The sequence below is a fragment of the Macrotis lagotis genome, chromosome 7, assembly GCF_037893015.1.
Source record: "Macrotis lagotis isolate mMagLag1 chromosome 7, bilby.v1.9.chrom.fasta, whole genome shotgun sequence".
In the NCBI taxonomy this organism is placed as follows: Eukaryota; Metazoa; Chordata; class Mammalia; order Peramelemorphia; family Peramelidae; genus Macrotis; species Macrotis lagotis.
The window spans coordinates 27,961,896-27,983,695 of NC_133664.1; the positions used below are offsets into that span (position 1 = coordinate 27,961,896).

At 36.7% G+C, this 21,800-nt stretch overlaps 1 protein-coding gene across 7 annotated transcripts in view; it reads right to left on the reverse strand.

Annotated features, from left to right (window-relative positions):
* OXSM (3-oxoacyl-ACP synthase, mitochondrial) overlaps nt 1-21,800 on the reverse strand; it is a 215,589-nt gene that overhangs the window by 88,376 nt on the left and 105,413 nt on the right. For 6 of the 7 annotated variants that reach the window (XM_074195674.1, XM_074195669.1, XM_074195672.1 and 3 more), the window contains exon 6: nt 287-450. In XM_074195674.1, the coding sequence (XP_074051775.1) occupies nt 288-450 (163 nt within the window). In that variant the 3' untranslated portion in view covers nt 287. Of the gene's footprint in view, nt 1-286; nt 451-21,800 lie in introns of those variants that run through there. The other variant, XM_074195676.1, reaches the window with a different exon arrangement.

Below are 21,800 nucleotides of genomic sequence, written 5' to 3' on the forward strand. Positions count from 1 at the left end.
ATGACAGACATTCAATCGAAAGAAAGAAAGGAAGAAAGAAAGGAAGGAAGGAAGGAAGGAAGGAAGGAAGGAAGGAAGGAAGGAAGGAAGGAAGGAAGGAAGGGAGGGAGGGAGGGAGGGAGGGAGGGAGAAGAAAGAAGAAGGGATAGGGAGAGAGAAAGGGGGTAGAGGAGATAGAGGGGAAAAAAGGACGAAGAAAGAAAGGAGGAAAGAAAGCAGTGAAGAAAGAGAAGTGGGAACATTTATAAAGAGCTTTAAAGCTTTCAAGGTGGATTGTATACATTACCTCATTTGCTCCTTATGGCACTCCCGGGTTCTTTTATTGTCCTCAATTTAGAGATAAGGAAACAGGTTAAGAAATGCCACGTGACTTTCATAAGAGCAAAAGCTAATGTCTGAGGCATCATTTGAATGCAAGTCTTCTGGACTCCAGGTTGAGTGCTCTGTCCACTATGAAGAGGAAGGCAAAAAGAGGACATTCTTAAAATAGATTTTAAATAGTTTAGGGAAATGAAACAATAAATGGTACCAATTTAACAAGAAGATTTTTTACATATTCATAATTAAACATTGAGTAACTTCCCAGGTGTATCTGTGCCTGGCATGCCTATTTTCCAATTGACTTGCATTTGGAAACTTAGCTATCTACTGGCACAGGATAATTATTCATTTCCTTTTCTAAATATTTTTGAAAAAAGAGAATTGCTGTCTTAAAATAATGAATACTGAACTGAATGTTACAGAACAGATGCAGGCTCCAAAAAGACTGGTCTTGCTAATTAACTCAGTACTCATTAAAGACGAATAACTCGTGAAGCTAAAACATAATTACATTCTGATTTAAAATGTATAATTAATATAAAATTAAATGCATTATTAAAGTAGAATGATTTGTTAATGAAATGGAGAGGCTGTGAAGGAAGTGTGCAAAGTGCAGCACAAACTCAGAGCAGAGAATTTAGACTAAGTTTCCACACCTTTATTTGATGGATGAAGAAATTAAAACTTAGAGTTACTAAATATCTGAGAAACAATTTGAATGCAGACCTTCCTGACTCCTGGTCCAGCATGCTATCAACTATGCTAGATGGTCAGAGCACTGTGCTAAAAAGGCAGATAGGATGACTCAGTGGATAGAGTTCCGGATCTGGAGTTAGAAGATCCAAATTCGATTCACTGTGTGACCTCTCAAAGTCACTTAACCCATTTGCCTTAACTTTCTCAACTGTCTAATGGCAACAATAATGGCCCTTACTCTTAGAGGGTTGTTGAGAGAATCAAATGAAATATTTGTAAAGTACTTAGGTCAGTGCTTTGAACAACATAGTAAGCACTATTAGCTCAGTTCCTGGACAAAGCACTTTTGTTGTTGCTTTGGTTTGGTTTTGGTTTGGGGTTTTTGCTAGGCAAAGGGGTTAAGGGAATTACCCAGAATCATACAGCTAAGTAAATATTAAGTGTCTGAGGTTGGATTTGAGTTCATGGTCTCCTGACTCCAGGATCATTGCTCTATCCAATGTGCCACCTAGCTGTCCCAGGACAAATCACTTTTATAAAAACTCTCAAAGTCTCAGTTTCCTCATCTGTAAAATGGGAACATTAATAAAAGAAGCTATCTCTCGGGGTTCTTATGGGGGTCAAATGAAATAATGGCTGTAAAGCACTTTGCAAATATTAGTTATTATGCTAGTTAACTGCGGGAATTTAGGCAAATGGGAAATATCATGAGCCCTCCCTTGTGGTTTTCTTCACAGACTTGTTCAAGATCAAACATACTGCCAGGAAGCTAAGCTGAGGTCTTTGACTGCAACTCTGGTACCCTTTCTAATGCGTCCCAGATTATTCCACTGGCAGACCCAGATAGGACAGAATTTGATGGAGTTGGTGGTTCTCTTTGGTACTATTTACACTGAAATGCTGAAACCCAAAGGACTGTGAGAAAAGTTTTATGCATTTCAAATTTATTCTGTTTTCTGGAGAATTGACTCCTGAAGACCACTACCAGAAATGGGTTTATAGAATGTTTTACTGAATGGTGTAAGTGAAAATTTGGAAATAAACATATTTGGTGGTTAAGAAGGTACTGTAATTATTATACAACCAAAATACCTATACTCAATAATGTATTTTTGTTAACTAGGAAGCCTAATTTAATTGTCTAAAGTTAGAAAAATCCATAAGGATGCATTTTTACTACTTCCTTTCCTGAATGTATATACTGTCCACTGACTTCTTTATTCAATCAGCATCTGCATCTGGGCAGATGCTTGGCAGGTAGTATTCAATTGCCCTTACTTGAGTGAGAGTGGCAAGATTTTTCACATCTGCTCCATTGTCCTACTCTTCAGTAAATGTCTATTTTTATCTCAGCTCCAGACAGAGTCTCAATTGCCCTAATTCTTGAACTTATTATGCCAATGAGCCCCTATTCCTCCATAGCTTGAATCTATTAGAAACCTGAGGGAGTCTTTCTTTTCTGTCTTGTGACTGCCATTCAATTATTGTATTTTTAAGCCATTTCTTCCAAGTCAGTCATCGTTATCTATTTATTCATACTTTGTATGTATCTTTCCATTGACCTTGTATTACTTGTAATTTTGATACTTCCAACACCATGATTTTCCACATTTGGCAGCTATATACTATTCCTCAGACAATACTATTGTTAAAAAAAAAAGAACTGCAATCGCTGATCATTAAAATTTCTAAGTATTTTCATCATTTTGAACTATTCTGGTCTTTTTCATCTGCTATTCTATTGAAGGTTTTGCTAATTATTTATCTGTTATAGGCAAACTCCTTGAGAGTAGAAGGATGATAATAATTTGGTTTTGTCTTTGAGTTGCTTAAGTATTTGCTTCAGTGAATTGAATTAAACTTAAATAGATTAAATCATAGTCCCTGTCCAAGCTAGATGTGTGGAGAAATGCAGGCAGAGAGAGACAGAGATATAGAAAGACAAAGACAAAGAAAGAGAAGAAGGAAGAGAAAGGGAAGGAGAGAGAGGAGACAGAGAGGAGAGAGAGAGAATGGAGATAGAGAAAGGAGATAGAGAGAAACAGAGGCTGAGAGACAGAATCACAGAAACAAAAACAGACACAGACAGAGCATGTAAATGCTTAATGGAGTAATTCAACAGACTGTCCTTAAAGCTGATTTCTTGGCTATGCCTAATGCATTTTATATACATTCTCCGGTGTGGATGGTGACTGCTTTCTTTCACATTTGTGAAGATAACTCTTAGGACTTTAAAGATTACATTTTGTAAAGGGGCTGGGATTCAATGCAAGTTATGAAGGTTCATCTGCATACAGGAGCATTTTCTTCCATTATTCTATTAGGATTCTATCCAGAATATCATCCATGAATCTGCTTTTATTTGGAGAAGGAAAATAACAATTGACCTGTTATCATATTTTATACCTTGGTAAATATCATTTCAGCAAATAAATGTCTATCATTGCATCTCATATGACGTTGGGGAATTTCAGTGTATGCCCAGTGGCCACCTTGCCCGAGAAGGAAGGACTTTCATAGTTGCGTTTTGTTCTATTGAGTCAAATACTTATTTAAAAAAAAACAAATATTGACTAAGTCAATTTATTTATATAATGATGTGCAAATCATGTTCCCAAAAGAAAATTTTTATGGTCTTAGAAAAATAATCACAAAATTTTCATGGAATAAAAGGTCATTCAATCAATATATATTTATTAAGTACCTTCTATGTGCTAAACTCTAGAGGATATAAAAAGACACAAAAGGCAGTCCCTGCCTTCTAAGAGCTTACAGTCTAACGGGGAGAATAGTGTGCAAACAAATAGATACAAAACAAATTATATATAGGAAAATTAGAAAATAAATAACAAGAGGAAGGCATCAGAATGAAGAACACTCAAGAAGGACTTCCTGTAGAAAATGGGATTTTAATTGGGACTTAAAAGAAGTCAGTAGGCAGGAGATGAAGAGGAAGACCATTCCAAGCATTAAGGCTAACCAGGGAAAATGTCCAGATTTGAAAGATGAAGGGTCCTGTTCATAGGACAGCTAGAAGGCCAGTGTCACTAGATCAGGAATCATCAGGAATCTTTAGAGTAATAATGAAAAAAATAAGAAGGAAGGAAGGAAGGAAGGAAGGAAGGAAGGAAGGAAGGAAGGAAGGAAGGAAGGAAGGAAGGAAGGGAGGGAGGGAGGGAGGGAGGGAGGGAGGGAGGGAGGGAGGGAGGGAGGAAGGAAGGAAGGAAGGAAGGAAGGAAGGAAGGGGTGTCTATTGGTATCAGATTCCAAATTCTTCATGAAGCAAGACTAAGTAAAATGATTTAGTTAAAAAAGAGAGAAAGGTTGATCAGTGGAAATAATTAATGCTTACTAAATACAGAAGCGAATAAACATGGCCACATAGTGTTCAGTATACCCATCTACTTGGATAAGGACTTGCACTATATGGCAAAAAGTTCTGGAAAAATTGTACAGCAGTCTGGCAGAAATTAGGTAGAGACTAACACCTCATACCATACAATAAAATAAATACTAAATGGATACATGACCTAAATATAAAGGGTCACATCATAAGCAAATTAGAGGAACAAGAAAGAAATTGTTTTTTTAGATCTAGGGAAAAGGGAAGCATTCGTGACAATAACTGTTAATTAGAAAGGATTATATGAGATAAAATCAAGTTTCTGCACAAACAAATCTCTGCAGCAAGTTTCTCTAATAAAAGTCTCATATCCAAGATATATAATGAAATTATTCTTATTTAGAAGACTAAGAACCATTCCTCAATAGCTAAATGCATAGTCAAAGGAGATTAAAAAACATTTTTCAAAGGAATAAATCAAAGCCAAGTACAATCATAGAAAATAATGTTCTTGATCATTAATAAATAGAGAAGTACAAATTAAAGTAACTTTGACCTTCCATCTGACATTTATCACACTGGCAGATGACCAAAAAGGAAAATAACACATATAAGAGGAGCTGTAGGAAAACAGATACATAAGTCAGTGGAGCTGTGAATTGGTTCAGTCAATTTGAAAGCAATTCAGAACTATGGCTTCAGATTTACCAAACCAGACCATAATTAGGTCAATAACCATATGGAATCAATGGAAAAGGAAAAATAAACTAAAGGGATGAAAATATTTAGAGCAGCTATTTTCACAGCAGTCAAAAATTGGGAACTAAGGAGTCCTATTGGGCAATGGTTGAATTGTGGTATGTTAATATAATGGAATAGTATTGAACCCTTAGAGATGATGAAATGGATAGTTTTTAAAGAAAACTGGAAAGCCATAAACTGAGAGTGACATGAGCAAAGAACTAGGGGAACAGTTATATAATGAAAACAGCAATGATAACAAATAGAAAAAAATATAACTTTGGAAGACTAGAGAGGAACAACATGATTCCAAAAGAATGAAGATGAAATATGCATTCACTTCCTGATAGAATTAATAAACTTAAAATACAGAAAGAAACTTTGTATGTGAAATCTTTCTCAATCCCTCTTAATTTGGGGCCTTTCCTCTATCATTTATTCCCTATATGTCCTTTACATAGCTTGTTTATACATAGTTGTCTGTATGTGGTCTAACTCATTAGATTGTTAGCTCCTTGAAGGTAGGGACTTTTAAAAAACTTCTTTGTATTCCCAACATATTACCTAGAATATAGAAGATACTTAATAAATACGTATGAACTGACTAATTGACCAACTAATATGGCTAATTTGGGGATTCGCTTTGCCAAACTATGTTTTGCTATGTATTGAAGGCTTTATTTTGGTGGAGATTTGAGTGGGGGGGGGTGAGTTGCTCAAGGCTAACGGGGTAGTGGAAAGGACAGATAGACTATAAAGAAAATAAAACAATAAAATTTTTACAATGAAATAAACAATGAGCAATGTGAGGTCTTTCATTCTATATACCTTTCAGTCAGTTGTGTATTAGCAAGTTGTAGCCAATTCAGGAAAGTGTCTAAAAGTTTAACAATTCTATTATCATGTTTTCTTCAAGTATAAGGAAATAGATTTCTCTCTCTCTCTCTCTCTCTCTTCTCTCTCTCTCTCTCTCTCTCTCTCTTTCCTCTCTCCCTCTCTCCATATATATATATATATATATATATATATATATATTTATATATTTATATATTTATATATATGTATATACACACACATATGTGTGTGTGTTTGTGTGTACATATATATGCATTATAAAGATTTTGTAGAGATAAGAAAAACAGGTAATATGGATCAATATTTTTGATGGCTTCTCTTCCCTTTTATTTAATAGAAAATACTATCCATTATCTATCTATTCTTTTGAAATCTTCCCATCTGATGTTTCCAAAAACCAATCCATGTCTGAATAACACACTGTGAAACCTCCAGTATGTTTATATTTTTCAGGTTCCATTATTCTTTCAAACTTTATCTTCTCAAATGATATTGACTCTTCCTCAAACAGTAAGTAGTACATGGTACTTCCTCACATGGTGCCATCAAGGTGGTAAAAACCAAATGCAGTAGTAGTTTTCACAGTTTTCAGCTATAAAAAAGCTGGCAGATCTGGTCCATTTCATATCTGTTTTTTCTTCTGACTTCCAATTTCATTCTCAGATTAATTCCTCTTGACGTGATCTGGCTTAGCACTATCTCATGCCAAGCATTTATTCTTTCCATTGGGAGATGGTGGGGAGAAGAAGGCAGAGATATTGTTCCATAGATTCCTTTAGTATGTTTGATAACCTTAAACCATTGTAGTCCTTGACTTCCATGTCTCACTATTTGGCAAGGAAAATATTTGGTACCTGTCCAGAGCCACTTTTAGGTTTTAGGGATGACTTTTAGCGACTTTTTTTTTACAGAATCAATAATTTCATTCTTTTAGGGACCTCCCAATCCAGGTTAGCAACTATGAGAATTACCTAGGGCATTGACCTTTAAGAGTCCAGCATTACAAAGAGAGAATGTGTCATAAGCCACACTTGAACTCATGTCTTTCAGATTTCAATCAGTTCTCTCGACTCTGTCATGATGTTTTTCAAGAGGGACTTTTATATACATTAAATTTACATAAGAAATTGGGAGAGTGAATAGAATAGTTTTAGTTCTGTTTACTTCTCTTTCTTTTTAGAAGAGATATCTTATTTGAAAAAGATCACATTGGAGAGCCTATAATCATATGTCATCTCTTATCCTTTCTTCTAATTTGGTGTTTATTTTGCCATTCCTGAGAACTAGTTGAGAATAAGAACTATTTTTTGCCTTTCTTTTTATATCTAGTGCTTAGCACAGTGGCTGCTACATAAAGGATACTTATTAAATGTTTATTGACTGACTGACTGACATTCCTGTAGCCAATGATCTGACGACATATAGTAGCTGATTTTGAGATGATTGTAACATCATAACAAAATGCAAGCATTCTCATTGTTTATGCTTCCATTCTGTCCTTGCCACATCTAACACCTTCTGTCTCAATTCTACTAGAGAGCATCTTATGAACAATCTACACCTTTGGTTGTGATTTTCTTCATTGTCATGTATTTCCAATAAATTCATCTTGAACATTGTAAATCAGGCGAAATATGTCAAATGAAGTGATTGGTCCTATTTCCTTTACACAGGATAATGATAATGTTAATAAAGATAGATAGATAGATAGATAGATAGATAGATAGATAGATAGATAGATGATAGAGAGGGTAGATAGATAGATAGATAGATAGATAGATAGATAGATAGCCAGATGATAGATACAGAAAGATAGACAGCTAGACACAAAGACTGAAAGATGATAGATAAATAGAGAGATAGAGAGATAGATAGATAGATAGATAGATAGATAGATAGATAGATAGATAGATAGATGATAATTAGCTAGGGGAAGAAGGAGGCCCTAACAGTTAGGGGTACTAAGAAAGGCTTGTGTAGAAGGTGACCCCCTAAAGTAAGATTTAAAGAAGGAAATGGGGGCGGCTAGGTGGCACAGTGGATAGAGCACCAGCCCTGGAGTCAGGAGTACCTGAGTTCAAATCCAGCCTCAGACACTTAATAATTACCTAGCTGCGTGGCCTTGGGCAAGGCACTTAACCCCACTACCTTGCAAAAACTAAAAAAATAAATAAATAATAAAGAAGGAAATGAAGACAGAAAGAATTTCAGATATGGGGACAACCTGCGCAAAGGTACAAAGATGGAGATGAAATTGTAATGTTGGTGGAATAGACAGGAAAGTGGAGTAGTGTAATCTTGAGTTCAAATCTTGCCTCAGATACTTACTAGGTGACCTGAGCAAGTCACTGATTCTCTCTGAACCTCAGTGTTCTCACCTATAAAAAGACGACAGTAATAGAAATTACCTCATAGTGCTGTTGGCAAGATAAAATGAGCCTGAGATAGTCAAGTATTTTCAAACCTTGAAGCATTATATAAAGTTGGTTGTTGTCATTATTATAATTACTTCTTTTTATTATTAACAGCTAATAAGCCAGTTTGACTGGAATGGGGAATACCCAAATGGGCTGAATTTTTCTTTTGCTCCAGTGAAATAAATAGCTTTACTGATACTAGTTCTACAGCCTGGCCCTAACATTGTTCTCTGGGTATTTAATAATAGATGCAGAATATCACAGTCTGAAACCATGGCAATAAGTCCGCAGTAATTCATTGATGAAAGTGTAGGTGGGAAGGAAAGGAACTCAGTTTCTACATGCTCACCAATTAGTCAAAATAGTAAGAAGAATTATGGAAGAATCATGAAAATATTTTTTAAAAGTCACCATCCCAGTTTTCAAATGACTAGTGGGAAAGCATTTTCCAGAATAAGCATCTCCCAAGGAGAATAATGGGATATCTCCAAATCAATACCAAGCACAGTACAGGAATAAAAGATGATAAATACATGCACCATGGTTGGCATTTTATACAACGTCCAACATACAGCAAGCAGTGTTACATAAATAATTCATAGGACAGCAATTACATATTGCTCCGGTGACATTCATCTGTGCTAGCTCTCAGCTCCAGTCAGCTGCTAACATGGTTTAGGACATATGCAGCACCCCAAGATGACAAAATTGTAATGATCAATAATATATTCATTAGATGAAAAATGGAGAATCTGTGTTTTTTCCCTCAAGGAAAAATAAAAATATTTTAGTGAGACATGTGTTCTTGTAAAAATTACTCAAAAGTCCCTGGCTTGCAGGTAATGGTCATTCCCTGAATGGTGATCTCTGTGATCGTGCCAGTTACTCACCCAATATGACAACAGATCAAAGCAATGATGATAACAATTCACTTGCTAAGAAATTTGGTATTTTTCTGCGGGACTTATAAATGTATGGGATGGGGTATCAGCAAGGTAAAGGGTAGAGGCAAAGGTTTCAGGGGGTACTAGGACAATTGGTGCTGATACCTGACTCTGGGTGGCTGCCAGATCTGTCCTCATTTCTCTAGGCCTCCAAGCTAAAGTCCTCATTAACACCCAGATGGACTCTTGCAACATCCTCATGGAATTATACAGAATAACAATCTCTGAGCAAGGGGCCTTTCAGACCTCTCAAGGCAAATGTTATCTAAAAAGGATACCCTCTAAGCCAACCTTTTTTTAAGATATCTAATTCCTACTGAGGTAGCCTATTAGACTTTGGGAGAGCTCCAATGACTAGGAAGTTTTCTTACAAAGAATCTAAACTGTCTCTTAGTAATTTATAGGGTCTCCTGCCTAGTCCTGGAGTTTCATTACCTGCAAATTCTGTTTCATAGTAGCATAGTTCTCTGCTCAAGCTAGTAGAATGCAAACTCATTGTCATTTTTGGTTTTGAATCATCAGCACTCTACATGGTGACTGACACATAGTGGGTGCTTTTGAAAATGTTTATCAAATGGAATTAAATCAAATAACAACCAGAGTCATGTTTTCTTCCTCAGTAGATTTCTCTCCTTTAGGCACTTACTTGCCTATATCTGCATATCCGGGACAGTGGTTATGATGGTTACAGTCAACTTCTCTAACTGAAAAACACCTGAGGCAATTCTCTGGGATGATAAATCACAGAATATAAGATGATCTCATTGATAAAGGGAGTCTCCTGTCAATGAGTCATAGATGTCAAAGGGAATGAGGAGTTGGAGGGGATAATTATTAGCTTAGACTGGCACAAGATTTTCTCTGGAAGTTGTGAAAGAGGACTCAAAACAAAAGAAGCCAGGGAATTTCCAATAAATTTGTTGAGCCTCTTCTACTCAAGACCTTCTCAAGATAACTCACTGTGATATAGAAATGGTCATAAGTTCATTGAAGAACATACCCTGACAATGTCTACCCAAGTGAAAGGGCTTTCTGTATAAATTAGGTAAGGTACACAGTAGGTACTTAATAAATGCCCCTTAACTTGAACTACATGTTTATCATCTGAAAATCAGCCTAGAAAAGTTGGCAGATACTTATGCCCATGGCTGACCATTAGGTCTTACATTGTTCATCTACATCGGTTCAAAGACCTTGCTCATGTTTGCTTGTTTCTTAGTTTCTTTCCTTTTTTCTTTCTTCCTTTCTTTCTGTTTGGGTTTTCTTGTATAAAATGATTGATAAGGACATATTTTACATGACTATAAATATAAAACTTTTTACTTACTGCCTCAAGGAGGGGACAGAGGAGGGAGAGAGAGGGATAGAATTTGGAACTAACACTTTAAAAAGTTTAAATTGTTTTAACAAGTAACAAGTGGAAAAATAAAATATTCTTTAAAAAAAAGACCTTGTCCAAGGTCCTAAATAGTCAACAATCATATCTGCTCCAAGTAATCACATCATGGAATATTTATCATTATGTAGGCTATTTAAATCATATAATGCATCTAGAGCTGAAAGGAACCTCAGAGGGTTTCTAGGATAACTCAATTTTTAGAGAAGAAAATAAGGTTAACAGGAAGTTGAGTGACTTTCCTAAGAAAACAAAGATAGTAAATGGTAGAATCCCCAGAAAACCCAGATTCTCTGATTTCAAATTTACTTCTCTTTTCATCATACCTTAATGATCTCTTTGAGAGAGTAGAGGAATAAAATTCAACATATTCTCTTCTCCCCAAAACCCATTCCTTCCTCCAATTTTTCTAAGTGACATTTTTTGCCCAAGGTCACACTAAGGGTGTCAGAGGTAGGATTTAAAGCCAAATGCTCTGACTCCTGAATTGATCCTCACAGAACAGAAACAATTTTCTAATGAAGGCTCTACAATGAGCATTTCTTTATCATCTGACTTGTCCACTATGCCTCACCATCTTGGTATGCATGCAACATAACATTTAGAATCAGAATTTAGAAAGCTCTAAAAAGAATCATTCCAAGATGGGTGGACCTGAAGTCAACTTAGGACAGGGTATCACTCTAATAATAGTCCCCAAGGAATTAAATTAAGGGCAGAGTTTAGGTAGGTAGAGCAGAGCATAACTAATACTGATTTATTCTAATATCTCCCCAAATGAAACTAAGTAGAAGTATAGAATAATCCATTTTTAAAAACTCAACACTTAAATATCATCTTGATAGTACATCTGAATTTAATAACTACAGTTTTATGGCACAATGGAACTGGCAAGGATTTGGCATGCTGTAGCATCTTAGCTCATTTAAGGAAAGGGAACTAGTCACCAATTACAAAGGGGGTACTGCGGTTAGAACTGGTCAGGACAATAAAGTTGCAGTAATGATCACAGCCTTTGGTACTAAACACTGACACTAGAAAAGTCACTCTATCCCCCTGAGACTCAGTTTTCTCATCTTTAAAATGATAATACTAAAAATCTACAGCATCCTGTGTCAGAGAGTTATTGAGACTCAAATGAGATCAGAGATGCTAAGGACTTTGCAACTGTTGAAGCATCATGCTAATTCAGTGACTGTTATTAATATCTGCAGTGCCCGCTCAGGTCCACCCTCTTCTTGATGAACATTAATAAGGAATGCAGTCGAAGTGGAGAGCACAGGACAAGACGTGAGCTGAGCAAAGATTTGGTGATTGACCCTTTTGTTCCCTTTCTTCAGAGCCCATTAGCAAAGCTGCTCCCTACCTCCTCTCCCTCCTTAATTCCTTGGTTTAGAAACCTGCTCGGCCCCTTCTCCCATGTATTGAGGTTACAAACAGAATGATTATGTACATGTAGTCAGTGGGAGAACAAGATGAATTTTAATGTCTTTGACTCAGGGCACCATGTGCAGATAGAGAAGTTTGCACAATTTGGCTTTTTGCTATTCATGTGGGGGAAGGGAAAATCCCTGAAAACATTTCTTTTCAAGAGGCTGTTGTCCTAATGGAGAAGGAATAGTGGCCTGTACTTCCAAGCCTCCTGACACTGGATGAGGCAGATTATGGGAATTGAATATAAGAAAATAAAAGTCCAGATACATATTACTCAGTATCTCTGCTTCAAATAGCATTCTTTATGGGAAGAAACACAGAATTAAGAGCTATAAGGGGTTTTAGAGGTCCTCTAACCTAACCCTTTATTTTAAAATTGAGGAAATGAGGCCCAAAGGATCTAAATCACTTCTCAAAGGTTACACAAATTGCAAGTATCAGAGACAAATCTTCTGGATACAAATTTCTCACTCTTTCCATTGAACCACATTGACTACTTCAGGGGATAGAGAAGGAGAAAAGAATGTTATTCATTCTCTTCTCTCCAACCTATGTGACAACCAAGTGGTACAGTGGATTAAGTGTGGAACTTGGAGTCAAGACAACCAAAGTTCAAATCTGATGACAGACACTAACTGTGGGATTCTGTCTTAACCTCTGTTTGCCTCAGTTTCCTCAACTCTAAGATAAGGATTATAATATTCCCTATATCCCAGGATTATTGTGAAGATCAAATGAGATAATAATTGTAAAGTACTTACCACAGTAGGCACTTGATATATGTATGCTTGGTCCCCTCTAACTTCTCTTTCTCTATTATCACCATGTTCCCTCAAAGAAGGGAGAGCTACTTTCATCCTATTCTCCAGGGGAGGCTGAGGAATTACTTTATGAACCGTCTTTTTTAGCAAGTTTTCTGAAAACTTCACTGAGGGTGAAGTCACTGAGGCTCTATTTCAGTGGTAATCTTATTAAGGAATCATGGAGGAAGAAACTCCTAATGTCCCATGCAGACCTTCATATATACCCCTGGCACTAAATACATACATATATATATATACATATATATACCCATGGCACCAATCCCTGGTCTCTAGTCCCATGAGAGATCATTGGAAGTCACATTTCCTGATTTTCATTCACTGCTTTTTCCATTATCTTTTATAAACACCTTGCCTCTTTCCTTCAGAGATGATGATGATGATGATGATGATAAATAGGCATTTATATACAGCCTGCTATATCCAAGTCACTATACTAAGTATTTTATAAATATTATTTTATCTCCACTAGAACCCTTAGATTTAGGTGCTATCATTATTCCTATTTTACAAAGTGGAAAAATAAGACAAACAGGTCCCACATGCAGTAAATGTCTGAGACCAGATTTGACCTTAGGTCTTCCTGATTCTGGGCCCAGTACTATATCCACTAGGCCTTCCAGCTGCTTCTATCCCTAATTCCAGGCTCCCAGAGATACAGGAGAACAAGTAGCATTATAGAATAGCTTCCTAATTCATCTTGCTAAAGAGGTCATTGCTCTAGCTTTCCTTCATGTTCTGTTTTCAGAAAACTTGCTAAAAAAAGATGGTTCATAAAGTAATTCCTCAGCCTCCCCTGGAGAATAGGATGAAAGTAGCTTTCCCTCCTTTGAAAACTCAGATTGAAGCCTTGAATTCTCCTACCTCAGAATGGGAAGGACCACAGTCGTTTGATGTGCAAACTTAGATGAGTTCTGTCCGAAGAAGGCATTTCAAGTTGCCTTGAAGTTCCCACTGGGAGAAGTCTCCCTGCTCCCAACCATCAGGCTCCTAAGTGAAGGTCAAAGACATGCGAGGGGCTATGCCCCAGCAGCTCAATCAAGAGACTGAGTCCAACTTTGAGCAGTGCCAGAGGGGTTTTGATTTGATGGTAGATAGTTTTATTCATTCATTCATTCAAGAACATTTATCTGAGCCCTTATTATGTTAAAGATTCTGTGGTAGTGACAGGCTTGTTCTCCTCAAACACATAAGCAAGACTTTAGTTTGCATTATTTCTTTCCATTTAAAGTCTGGTTCTTCTTATCCTAATTCCAAAGGATCATATTGCCTCAAGAAGGAAGGGAAGCCAGTGTCGTGCTGGGTCTCCAGCACTGTGGTAAGCATTCTAGAAGATAAACATGAAGTAGAAAACATGGGCATCTCTTCAAAGGCATCGCCATTTAGTTGGGGACAGAGAATGTGCATTTTTGAGGGGAGAATACTATGATTTTATCCGTAGAAACCCCCTCCACAACATAACAACAACAACAAAAACTCATTTGCAACTTATAATCTGAGATGCTTATTCAATATCGCATAACCATTAGAGATCAAGGGCAGCATTTGAACCCAGGTTTTTCCGACTCTAAAACCATCATCACTTTTTCCTCTATACCACACACTATTTCTCTGAATACAACATAATAATGAAACAAAGTGTTTGACTAAGTGACTATGAGCCCTGAGATATATTAATTCAGGAAAAAAATCACATTAGAAAAAGATACGTGGTGGGTAGAAGTGGGTAAATCACCAACAAGCGACATGAAGAAGTAAGAAGAAAGAGATTATCAAGGATATACATGAGCAGAAAAGGAAGTGAGTCAGTCATGTAAAGAGATTCAGCAAAGGACAGACTAAATGATAGAGTGATACCTCCTGGTTGCTAAAAGAGCATGAGAAAGACTTCCAGACAATAAGGGAGTCTCTTCTTATGCGTGTATACTATGCTTCTTTTGCCTCTGTAAATCAGAGGTATACCAGGGTATTCCAAAAGTTTTCATGTGGTTTTAAGTTCTACTAGCTAAAAACCACATTAAGACTTTTGGGACACCCTATTTCGAGGCTCCTGCTTTGATGCATACTGGCTGTGTGTCCTGAAGTAAATCACTTAACTACTAAATGTGTCCAGGAAACTCTGGAACTGTAACTTCCTTTGGCAAAGGAAGCTATTCTTTGAAAGGTTCTTCATACAAATGAAACTGTGGGTTTGGGACAAAAAAATACACAGGAGACAGCCATGCTATTATACATGAAATTCTTGCCAGAATATTTAGCCCAGTTCTGGATTCCACAGAGAAAGAAGTAGCCAGAAAACATGAAGAGATTCAGAAGGAAATCACCCAGAAAAGCTGCAATATGGGAAAATCAGACATAAGGCACACAGTAAGCCCTTAATAAATGTTTATTGCTTGATTGATGGATTGAACTGTGGTTTTGCTTAAGGAGAAGAGCAAGAAATAAACTAATCACTGAACTTAAAATTTTAAATTTAAATTAAATCAGTTCAATCAAACTGCATCTTTGAGTTGTTTAAATTAAGTCAAACAGGATTTAACTATGTAGTCAGACTCTTGAAATATAAAGATGTTTTATATATATACCTACTTTGATGCTGCCATGTCTTTTAGGATAAGAGGTAATCAATTTTAGACTGTATGAGTGAGGAATGTTTATAGAACTTTGTAAATATCCTCTCCCTTATCTGGAATTTTCTGAATGCACTTAAAGGTCCCTTCCAACTTAAAGAGTCACTAAATGCTGAGTTCAAAGAATGCAAAAAGAAATGACTTTAATCAATCAGCAATCATTGTGACCAATACTGTGAGAGAGAAAGAATAACTAAAAATATGATCCTTTTCTTCAGGGAGATTGCATTCTAAGAGATCCACACACCAAAAAAATAACCATTAAAATGGATCAGTTAGCTATCAACTGAGGAGTCACTCCAAATTTAGAATCTTAGCATCATTGATGTTGAGGTGAAAGAGACCTTAGGATTAATAAGACCATAAAATCATAGATTCTAAGGTCATCTAAGCCAATAGATTCATTTAAAAATATGGGGAACTTGAGTTTCTGGAGTGGTTAATTGGCTTGTCCCAAGTCACAAAGTAGGTAGTAGATATAGGTCATCTAATGATAATCTCTCTTACAAGAATCTTGCAAAGAATGGAGTACTGAGTATTTTAGGATCATTTCACAGGGGGTGGCTAGGTGGTGTAGTGGATAGATCACTGGCCCTGGAGTCAGGAGTACCTGAGTTCAAATCCAACCTCAGACACTTCATAATTACCTAGCTGTGTGGACTTGGGCAAGCCACTTAACCCCATTGCCTTGAAAAAAATAAGGGGGAAAAAAGACCATTTCATTATATAACAAAGCCAAAGTTCTGAGAAGTGACTTGTCCATGGTCAGACTTCTGTCAATTATCTGAGAGAGAATTTGAATAAATAACAACTCATTTACTCCAAGACCAAAACTGTCTCCATTACACAAATCTGCCTTTGAACCTTGGAATGAACCTTCTATAAAAATATACAGACTGACTCCAGCCTATACACAAAGCTTTTCCAGTCTGGGAGGACTTTTTAGAACTTTTACTCTACTAAAGTAGCTCAGAACATTCTTCTGGGACTATCCCTCATCCCTGGAATACTTTCCCTTCTTATTTTCCCTGATTTCTTTTAAGTCCCTATTAAAATCCCATCTTGTACAACAAGTCTTTCTCATTCCCTCTTAATTCTAGTGCTTTTCCTGTCTTATTGATTTTCTATTTATGAATGTATATAGTTTATTTGTACATATTTGCTTGTTTGCTGTCTACTCCATTAGTTTGTAAGCTCCTAGAGGGCAGGAATTGTCTTTTTGTATTCCTAGCACTTATCACATGTCTGGCACAAAGTAACTGTTTATTGAATGAGGAGCCAGTTGAATTCCTCTGCTTTCTTGAAGTTCCAACTAAAATCCCACCTCCTATAGGAAGCCTTCCCCAACCTCTTTTAATTCTTTCTTTCTCTGTTATGCCCAATTTACCCTATCTATAGCTTTTTGTATATAACTGTTTACATGTTACCCCCCCATTATACCATGAACTCCTTGAGATCCTTGCCAACTAAAATTCCAACTCCTATAGGAAGCCTTCGCCAACCTCGTTTAATTCCATCTTTCTCTGTTATGCCCAATTTACCCTATCTATAGCTTTTTTGTATATAACTGTTTACATGTTACCCCCCCCATTATACCATGAACTCCTTGAGATCTTTGCAATGATTTTTGCCTCTGTATCCCTGGATCTCTGGTATATAAGTAGGCTCTTAATAAGCCCGAGTTCAAGTCCCATTTATGATGCATTCCAGCTGTGGGATCCTGGGCAAGACACCTAATTTCTGTAGCCTTTCTGAGCACTGGATCCTCTCCACAAACAGGGGAAAAACCTCTGTGAATGAATATTACTGTTTTCTTTCATGTAGAATAAGGATAGCAATGGAGCCATGATTTTCCTGATATAAGAACTCTCTCCACCAATGCAGATTTGTATTTTCTTGGTCATTTATAGTCTTAGAGAGTTGCCTAGAGCACTGAAAGTTTGGTCAGACTGTCAATATGTAACAGAAACAGAATTTGAACCCAGATCTTAATGCCTCCAATACATTATGTCAGACTTCCTCTCTACATTACATAGATTGACAAACATATTTTGTTATATATTTGCATAAATATCAAAATGCAAATACACATATAGTATCAGAAAAGTCTATTAAAGTCATCCTCCAGTAAAGCAAGTATAACTTCCCAGATCTTGGATGTCAGCACATTCATCATATTCTATCTTGTGGCATCTCTACATTCTTAGTCTTATATTATTACTTATTCTTTCATTTTTTTCTAAACTTCTGTATCTTTTACCTTTCCAAAAAATGACATTTTTTGATGATGAGGACAATGTCTTCATTTTCCTTTCATCCTTTCCCTTCTCACTGTCCAGTTCCTTGACCAAAGTAAATATTTTGAGATTAATGAAGCAGACAAAGGTGTTCCAGTGGGTAGAATGCTGGACTTGGTCAGGAAAACAGGAGTTTGGATTCCACCTTGGACACTGATAAGGTAGTGAGCCTAGGTAAATCAATGGTCTCTAGCAGCCTCAATTTCCTTATTTACGAAATAAGGATAATATTAGCTCCCACATGTATGGTGAAGATCACATACTAGCTATTATTGTTATTGCTCCTTTGTTTAGTTCATACACTTCTTACTCTCCATAGCTGATAACTTGTTTATTTAACTATCAGCTACTGTGAAGGGGAAAAGAAGTAAATTTTTCCGATCTCATAGTTCATGTAAAAAATGACAAAAAAAGGCAGTCAGAAATCAGCATAGGGCTAGTTTAGTGTCCAAAAAGCCCAAGGTTTTGCATCCCTTCTCTGTCCCTGTCTATGTGACCTTGGGTAAGTCACTCATCTTAAAAATGCGACAACTGAACCAGATAAGCTCTGAGGTCATTTCCATTCTAAATCTATTGGCTTGAGCATACTGACTTAGCTCTGTAAGATATTTACAAGAATTAACTCATTTTATTCATTTTGGGGGCCTCTAAAGGAGAGCAGTTCAACTTTTATGTCTTTGAAAAAGTATGGCCAAAGCAATAATGAATAAAAATATCCTTTTCATATTGACACTGAGGAGTTGTGAAGTCTGGAGGCTGAAAATACTTGGAGTCTTGTAATAATTAGGAAAGTTTGCTTTGTTAGAACACAATGTTAGAGGTAAAAAAAAAAAGATGGTATGTGGACAATAAGGACTGAAGCTGTTAAAGTAAAAATACGAAAGCCTTGGTGGTGAGAAATTACTAAGGTCAGTGGTGCCATGTGTGAAATGACTGGTCCATTTGTATCACAGTAGGAGCCCTAAAGCAGAGGATAATTAGTCAAGAATTTAATAATGCATTGGATTCAAAGGAAATTTATGATTCTGAAGGCTATGGAACAGAAGACAGTCTCTTTTGGAATTTTTATTCAGGAGAAAGAAGTCTGGCTTCTACAGTGCTTAAGTTAACATCACCCCAAAATATCAAGTTTAAAATTATCTTGATGGCGTAGTGGATAAAGCACTGGCCCTGGAGTCAGGAGTACCTGGGTTCAAATCTGATCTCAGACACTTAATAATTACCTAGCTGTGTGGCCTTGGGCAAGCCAATTAACCCCATTTGCCTTGCAAAAACCTAAAAAAAAGTTACTTTGAAGGATATGCCCATTTGTTGTATGTTTTTCATGTTTCCTTGAGAATGCAGAAATTCACTGGGAATAGAGATCTTGGCCTGGATTCAGGAAGACCTAAATTCATATCACATCTCAGACACTAACTAGTTACCTCACCTTAGGGAAGTCCTTTTAATCTCTGTCAGTCTCAGTTTCCTTATCAGTATAATGAGGTATAACTCAAAGGCCTCTAAGTTTCCTCACAGCTCTGAATCTTCAATCTTCTGATTCTTCCACCTTGCTTTCAAGGATGGACAACTTCAGAGACATCTTTGTAGGCACAATGTAATGAGGTATATCCTTGTCATCCTGACTCCTACAAGAACACTTTCATGAATGTATAGAGAAAATCTTACATCTCAATCCTTTTATTCCATTACAAAAATGAATAATTGTCTAACAGGATGCAGCTGATTACACACTAGGTTGGGTTACTTTTCCATTTGTGTTATAATCCTCAGACCATTAAACATAGAAGAATAATAGTAAGATAACGTGCTCTAGAATCTTTTCAATCTGCTCTCCATAAAAAAGAATGAGATAATGGTCATTAAAATTTCACTCTTAGGGAGATTCTGCATTCTCAGCTCTAGACCAGATTAAAAGACCATGAGATCTTAGGCAACATTTACTGAAAGAAGAACAAGATTTAGAAGGATCCTGCCTTGTGATTTATAGGAAATCATTCTTTTACCTCAATTTTCCTGCTTTGAAGTATCCTCCCATTCTATCAAAATGTTAATTGCTTTGACCCAGCATGCCAATTACAGATGCCTCAGGAATCAACCAGTTTGCCCAGAAATATCCTAATTCTAATATGATCATTTCATGTCCCACATAATAACCACATGAAATGTGCACTGTTCTTATTTTTATTTGATAGATATAAAAACCAAAAACCTAAAAATCAGAATCTATGTACCCAGAGACGATGGATCAACCATGTATGTAGTGGTTACTATGTGTCAGGAACCCTCATGGCAAGAGAATGGGAGTCAGAATGGTAAATCCTGCCTCCACTCCCCTTGCCCTGCAGATCAAACTATTATCATGAGCAACAGAAAAGGAACTACCAATTGGAAAAGATTTTTTTTAACTAAGCAGTTTCATCATTAGCAAGACCTCCAGCAAGGAACTTCCTCTACCAATACTGATTGGCATCTGCTTGGCAACTTACATCTTTGAGAGCTTGTCTACAGAACAAAAAAAGGTTAAATGACTTCCTCAGGATCACACCATCAGTACATGTCAGAGGTAAAACTTGACCAGGACTTTCGGACTCTGGGAAAACTTCTGACCACTAAACCACAATGTTTCTTGGACCAAGTATATGTTACAAAATAAAATTAGCTAACTCTTTTTGCACAGAGAATAAATCAATCAATAGTATTTATTAAACATTCTTCTAAGCAATAAGAATACAAATAAAAAATAAAAAACAGCCCACACCATGAAAAAGTTTTATTTCTAAAAGAGGAGACAATATTTATAAATTAGAATATAATTAGATAAATATAGATGGATAGTAACAAAGAAATGACATCTGGGGCACCAGGAAACCCCCTACTGAAGGAAGTGGCATGTGAGTTGTCTTAAAGGAAAATAGAAAAGTTAAATGAGAATTTTAGTTAAAGAAGAAATACTTATCAGGAGGAACAATACAAAGGCATAGAGATGGGAGATAGAGTACTGTGTATATGAGGAATATGTAGATTATGTATATCCATATGGGTCTGTCTAGAAGTGGTTTTTAGGGAAGCACAAAAAGATCTCTCCAGTTTCCTCCACCTACCCTTCTTCAAGGGAGACTTTGATTCCTGCCAGAAGGAGAAGCAGGAAATTCGTTCTAATCATTCTGTCCTGCTCAGAGAGTTGGAATACCTGGTTATAATGATCTGCCTTTCTAAATTTGGTAGTCTGGGGAAATCATTAGGTGCAGTATGAGTCCTTGATCACTATACCATAATGGGGAAGGAGAGTCCCTAAGCTATATAGCCAAGGCCTGACTCCTTTCCCACCAAGGGTTAATTCCACAAAGAACATGTAGTGAATAGAAAATAAACCCAATCCAAGCTGATAACAAACAGAAACCAGAGAAGATCTACAGATAAGATCTATAGGTAGCACACAGAGCAGGCTCCCCAACTGGCACCAAAATATCTGAGAAAGAGATAAGGTCAGAAAGAGATTGAGACAGAAATAGGGAACAGAGTAAAACAGAAAAGGAGACAGGGTGGGGGCAGGAGTCTGAGAAAGAGACAGAGAAATAGAGTTCATTTAGAAAATTGTTTTTATTAATGGGGTAGGACTCTCTTGATTCCAAAATGATTTGAGCTTCACTGAGCAAAAGATCTAAGAGAGTTTGGGGAAGCTTCTGTAAGGGTGGGGTTAGACACCTTCCTTTCCCCATCAATAGCACTCTTTTGAATCGGATTCCATCCTGACCCCAGGAAACCATATCATGAGGAAGCTCATCATCTCTCAAGACAGTATCAATCTTAGTATACTTATTTCATCAGTACTTTCAGTAACTTCTCCCACTCTGATTGGAAGATTAGAGGAAGAATCTCCCAAAGCCTATATTTAAAGAGGC